Source organism: Lucilia cuprina, chromosome 6 (genome assembly GCF_022045245.1).
Source record: "Lucilia cuprina isolate Lc7/37 chromosome 6, ASM2204524v1, whole genome shotgun sequence".
Lineage (NCBI taxonomy): Eukaryota > Metazoa > Arthropoda > Insecta > Diptera > Calliphoridae > Lucilia > Lucilia cuprina.
The window spans coordinates 49,532,624-49,537,460 of NC_060954.1; the positions used below are offsets into that span (position 1 = coordinate 49,532,624).

At 25.4% G+C, this 4,837-nt stretch overlaps 2 protein-coding genes across 10 annotated transcripts in view; one reads left to right on the forward strand and one right to left on the reverse strand.

The window, feature by feature from the left end:
* The window catches only part of LOC124420643 (cell wall protein DAN4-like), a 10,679-nt gene extending 6,382 nt beyond the window's left edge, over nt 1-4,297 (reverse strand). Inside the window, exon 1 of the mRNA XM_046954152.1 lies at nt 4,267-4,297. Within this exon, the coding sequence (XP_046810108.1) occupies nt 4,267-4,297 (31 nt within the window). The remainder of the gene's footprint in view (nt 1-4,266) is intronic.
* Nucleotides 1,965-4,837, forward strand: part of LOC111680062 (G protein alpha q subunit) — a 23,617-nt gene continuing 20,744 nt past the window's right edge. The window contains exons 1-2 of one of the 9 annotated variants that reach the window (XM_046953930.1): nt 1,965-1,982; nt 3,655-3,999. The gene's annotated coding sequence lies outside the window, so the exon portion shown is untranslated. Of the gene's footprint in view, nt 1,983-2,902; nt 3,162-3,562; nt 4,000-4,837 lie in introns of those variants that run through there. The other 8 variants (XM_046953932.1, XM_046953931.1, XM_046953933.1 and 5 more) reach the window with 8 other exon arrangements.

Sequence of the window (4,837 nt, forward strand, 5' to 3'; positions counted from 1 at the left end):
CTATAGACTAGACTATAGACTAGACTATAGACTAGACTATAGACTAGACTATAGACTAGACTATAGACTAGACTATAGACTAGACTATAGACCAGACTTTAGACTATACTATAGACTATACACTATACTATAGACTAGACAAGACTATAGACTAGACTATCGACTAGACAAGACTATAGACTAAACTGTAGACTAGCCAAGTGTAAAGACTAGAATATAAACAAGATTATAGACTAAACTATAGACTATCGACTAGACAAGACTATAGACTTGACAATAGACTAGACTTTAGTCTAGACTATAGACTAAAAAAGTATACTAGACTACAGGCTAGACTAGACTATAAACTAGACTTTATACTAGACTAGGCAATAGACTAAACTATAGATTACACTATAGATTAAACTATAGACTTGACTTTAGACTGGACTATGCTATAGCCTTCACATTTAGTAAGACTATAAACTAGACTATAGACTAAAATATGTTATAGATTATAGACTAGATAAAAGAATTAACTATACTACAGTCAGGACAAGCCTATAGACAGGATCTTTGACTAGACTTGAGTTTATATTATAAACTAAACAAGAGAATATATGATATTCTCTTTTTTTATTTTTTCCTTTATACACAAACAAAGATGGATCCATAACTTTGATTATATCGTAAGATATTAAAGCAAACAAAATCTAAAATTTTAAAAGATTTTAATTATTTTTTATTTTCATTTATTTTATTCGTCTAGATAACAAACTACAACAAATTTTGCTAAAAAAAAAAACATTTTTTGGAAGATAATTTTTAAAGATATAAAAAGGTATACAGTAAACAAAAAATACAAGTATATTTCAACTAGTTATTGTTAATTTAATATATAAACGCCAAAATAAATATAATTAAATATACTTGATGTAGATAACAATTTATTAAATTACATAGAAATATAATATAAATATAGATTTTGACTCGAAACTTAAAACTTACAATTTATTAATATACACATTTTATTTAAGAAAAATCGCACAGGCCAACAAACCTTTTTCAGAACCAAAGTCAAAGTTTCTTTCAACTGTCGTATGAAAGTCCGAAAATAGAGACAATATTTTCGTTTTTCTCCGAGATATCTTATTTTTTTATAATTTTCCTATTTTATGAAAAATTGATTTCAGTTTAGACTTTTTTGAAATTTTGTTGGCCCTTGTAATTTTCATATATATTTGTTTTTGAGTCCTGAAACTTAATTTATATTTTGACATATCAAAATTGTAGTTATGCGATGTAAAAAATTTACAAAAAGTAATTTTTTTCCAAATCATCATATATGCAAGGCATATTCTTATACACAAATTATACAACTTATACAAAAATACTGTAAAAACTTAAAAAGTTTACACAAAATAATAAAATAAAATATTTAGAAGTATACTTATATAAAAAATATACCCTAATTTATAAAAAAATTCTAAATTAATAAAGAAAATTTTTTAAATTTTATATTTTTTATATTAAATCTTCGTTTGTTAAGTTTTGATTGTTAATTTTATAGAAAATGCAACATGTTTGGCCATATTTTTACAGAATTTATTTAAGTAATTTTTATTATTATTATTATTATTAAAATAAGTATATTTTGAAAGAAAATTGTTTGAAAATAATTACAAAACGGTGAAAAGTCTTTGGCAAGAATGTGGCAATAAAGGAAATACTGTAATAATTATTAAAAATCTACTAAAGTGTTTTTTTCAATATTTGTCTAATTTAAATTTGTTTAATACCACTGTTTAGTATTTGTTTTTTTATGAAATACAACTCTGGAAACTGTACTAACGACACTATTACAACTGACATATCAGAGTTGACTTGCATGACGTCTTTATAAAAAACTGCTATACATACGAAATGTCAAACATAAAGTAACGACGTCAATTTTAGCAAATTTGACTGACTTAGAACTCTGCTCGTACGTTGTGTTGTGTGTGGTAATGAAAGAAGAAAATTTCTTATTTGAAAATAAAATAAATTAAAAATTTGCAATTTAACTAAACAAATATTTACATTGACAACGAACGGCATGTAAAGCTATATATTTAAAGTGGAATTTAATGAAAATTTGTATTGCATTTAATAAAAATCTCAAGAAAAAAGCATGTGGAAAATTTTTTTGTAGCAAATTTTCTTTATATTGGGGCTCGTCATTTTTTTTCGCCAAAGCAGAGCTGTTCATTTTGGAGCAGAGCTGCTGCAAAAAATAAAATATACCAAAAAAGAGAGCGGAAGAGAATGAGAGCAAATAAAAAAAGAAAAGAGTGTTGTTGAAATAAAAAAATAAGAATAAGCAAATAAGAATTAAAAAAAATTTGAAAGAAAAGTAAAGTGATCAAATAATAAAAAAAAGAATTTAACTATGGAAAAATTACAAAATATATGTATATTAATAAAATTTAATTGAATAACAAAAGAGCTATTAAAATTAACAACAGATTATAAAGAAAATTATACAAAGGCTGTTTAAAATACATAAAAAGTGTGAATACAAGAAAAAACGCCAAGACTAAAAAATACTACAAAAGTCAACAGCCGGGGTGAATGTATTTTTGTTTTTTTTTCTTAGTTGAAAAGAAAAAAAGGACGATGAATTTTAGGAGCGACTTTATTTCTGTTTGGCATTTCCCAAGAGTATGAATAGAAATGCTTGGACAGGCGTTAAAAAATGTATAGGCCGGTTAAGTTTTGCCAAGAAGTAAAATCTATAATGATTTTAATTAAGGCAAATAAGAATACATAAGGGAACAAAAAGTAAAGAATGCTAATTGGATTTAATTTTTCAAAAAAGAAAAAAATCAAATAACCTTACAACAGAAGAAACAAATGCAAGTAAAGTTTTGCAATTATTGATTTATGAAGTTGTTTATAATTAAAGTGTGAAATTCAATTAGTAATTTGTTAAAAATATATATTGTTGTACATATTTGCAAAATATTTAAATATTTTATATATTTTTAACTGTTCCTTCATGAAATAATTTTTTCTATTTGTTCGTTTGGGGAACCTCGCCCTGCAATATGTGTATTCGTGCGCAATGTTGATAATAACCTGAGAGAGAAGAGTGCAAAAAGAAAAGAGAATGTGAAAAAAGTATTCTAATAAAAAAGAAAACGGTAAATACTCCCCTCCGCAAAAAAAAGTGTGTTAAAAAATTAAAAAAAAAAAAACAAAATGTCACTTTAATGTTTACTTTATTGTGCTAGTCGGTAAAACAGTGTGTATTAAGCTCTCATTAAAATAATATTGTACTAATGTCACGCAATTTTTTTATTTCTAAAAAGTGTTTATCTTATTTGTTCACACATTAATTGCCAAGTATAAAATCATGAAATTAACTTTTTAATATAATGTGTATATTGCAATTAAACAACAAAAATTAAAATACAAAATTTAAAAAAAAAAAAACATAACCCCAAAATATTAATGCAACTAAATGCCAGAATTTTGTTGTAATTTTACTCCTCTTAATTCTTACAGATTATTGTAGTTTTCTTTTTCTTCAGGGATTTGTATTCACTATAATTAAAAAAGAAAACAATTAAACAATAATATCAATAAACAAGAAAACAAAATAATTCTTCTTTTTTTTACTAATACCCCATACAGAATTCTTATGTCTAAAATCAAATTTTTATCTAAATGTGCAAATAAAAAACATCATTGTCATTCGATTTACATTGTATATTGTGGTAACGGTGAAAAAAAAGTTATAACTTAAAGGAATAATAAACGTCAAGTAGCAGCAGCATCCATTGTACTAAGCAGTAGCATAAACACCAACAACAACAAATTTAAATACTAATTAGAACAACAACAAGAAAAAGAAAATAGCAGCAGCACCTTTTTTATACCAATTTTTTATAATTTTTAAGTTATATTAAAACGTTAAAGAAAAAAAATTGTAACTTAAACGGATACAAAAACAAATACAAAACCGCTTCGTTTATAACGGTAAGTAAATAACTACAAAGTTACCATTATTATGTATACGATATAATTTTTAATAATTTATATGTTTTGTTTTTTTTAATATATATTAACAACAAAGTCGGGTCATTTATTTACTGTGCATTTAAATAATTTTAATTGCCACTATGATTTCCTTCTAAAGGAAATACAACTTAAATTGTAATTACCATAGAAATGAAGGAGTGTAGATTAGTATTTTTGTTCACAACTTAAAATGTGTATGCATATGTAACTTGGTCAACTATTTACTGGAATCTTCTTCCTCACTTGGCCATTCCATTGTCTTCCAGTGTCACCTTCTCGGCTTTGTATTTGAGTACTATGATTACTCCGTAATTCGATTCGAAAGTAAAAATTATTTAAAGTACACCGTAAACATCATGGCATGTCTTTGAGCTTTTTCCTCTTAAACCCCTAACAATATTTAATCCTATTAGTAATGTAAATTTAACTTTGGATTTTGTCATGTGATCTTGTTGCTATTCGCCGAATTATTGTTCAGTAGAAAATTTGTTATTTATAATCCAATACTGATAAACTTTTTAATGGAATTACTTTATGCTCTTTATATAGAAAACAGAATCCGATTCCTTTCACTTTTTGCTGCAAAGATCAGTGATGTAAAGGTCTAGGTAATGAAGATTACTGGAGTTTGGCCACATAAATAGTCCTGTTTATGGCTCTCTAGTCCCATTCTTGACGAAAATATCTTAATGGTGGCCTCCGGTAAGTTAGTGGTTAGATAGATAGATAGATAGATAGATAGATAGATAGATAGATAGATAGATAGATAGATAGATAGATAGATAGATAGATAGAT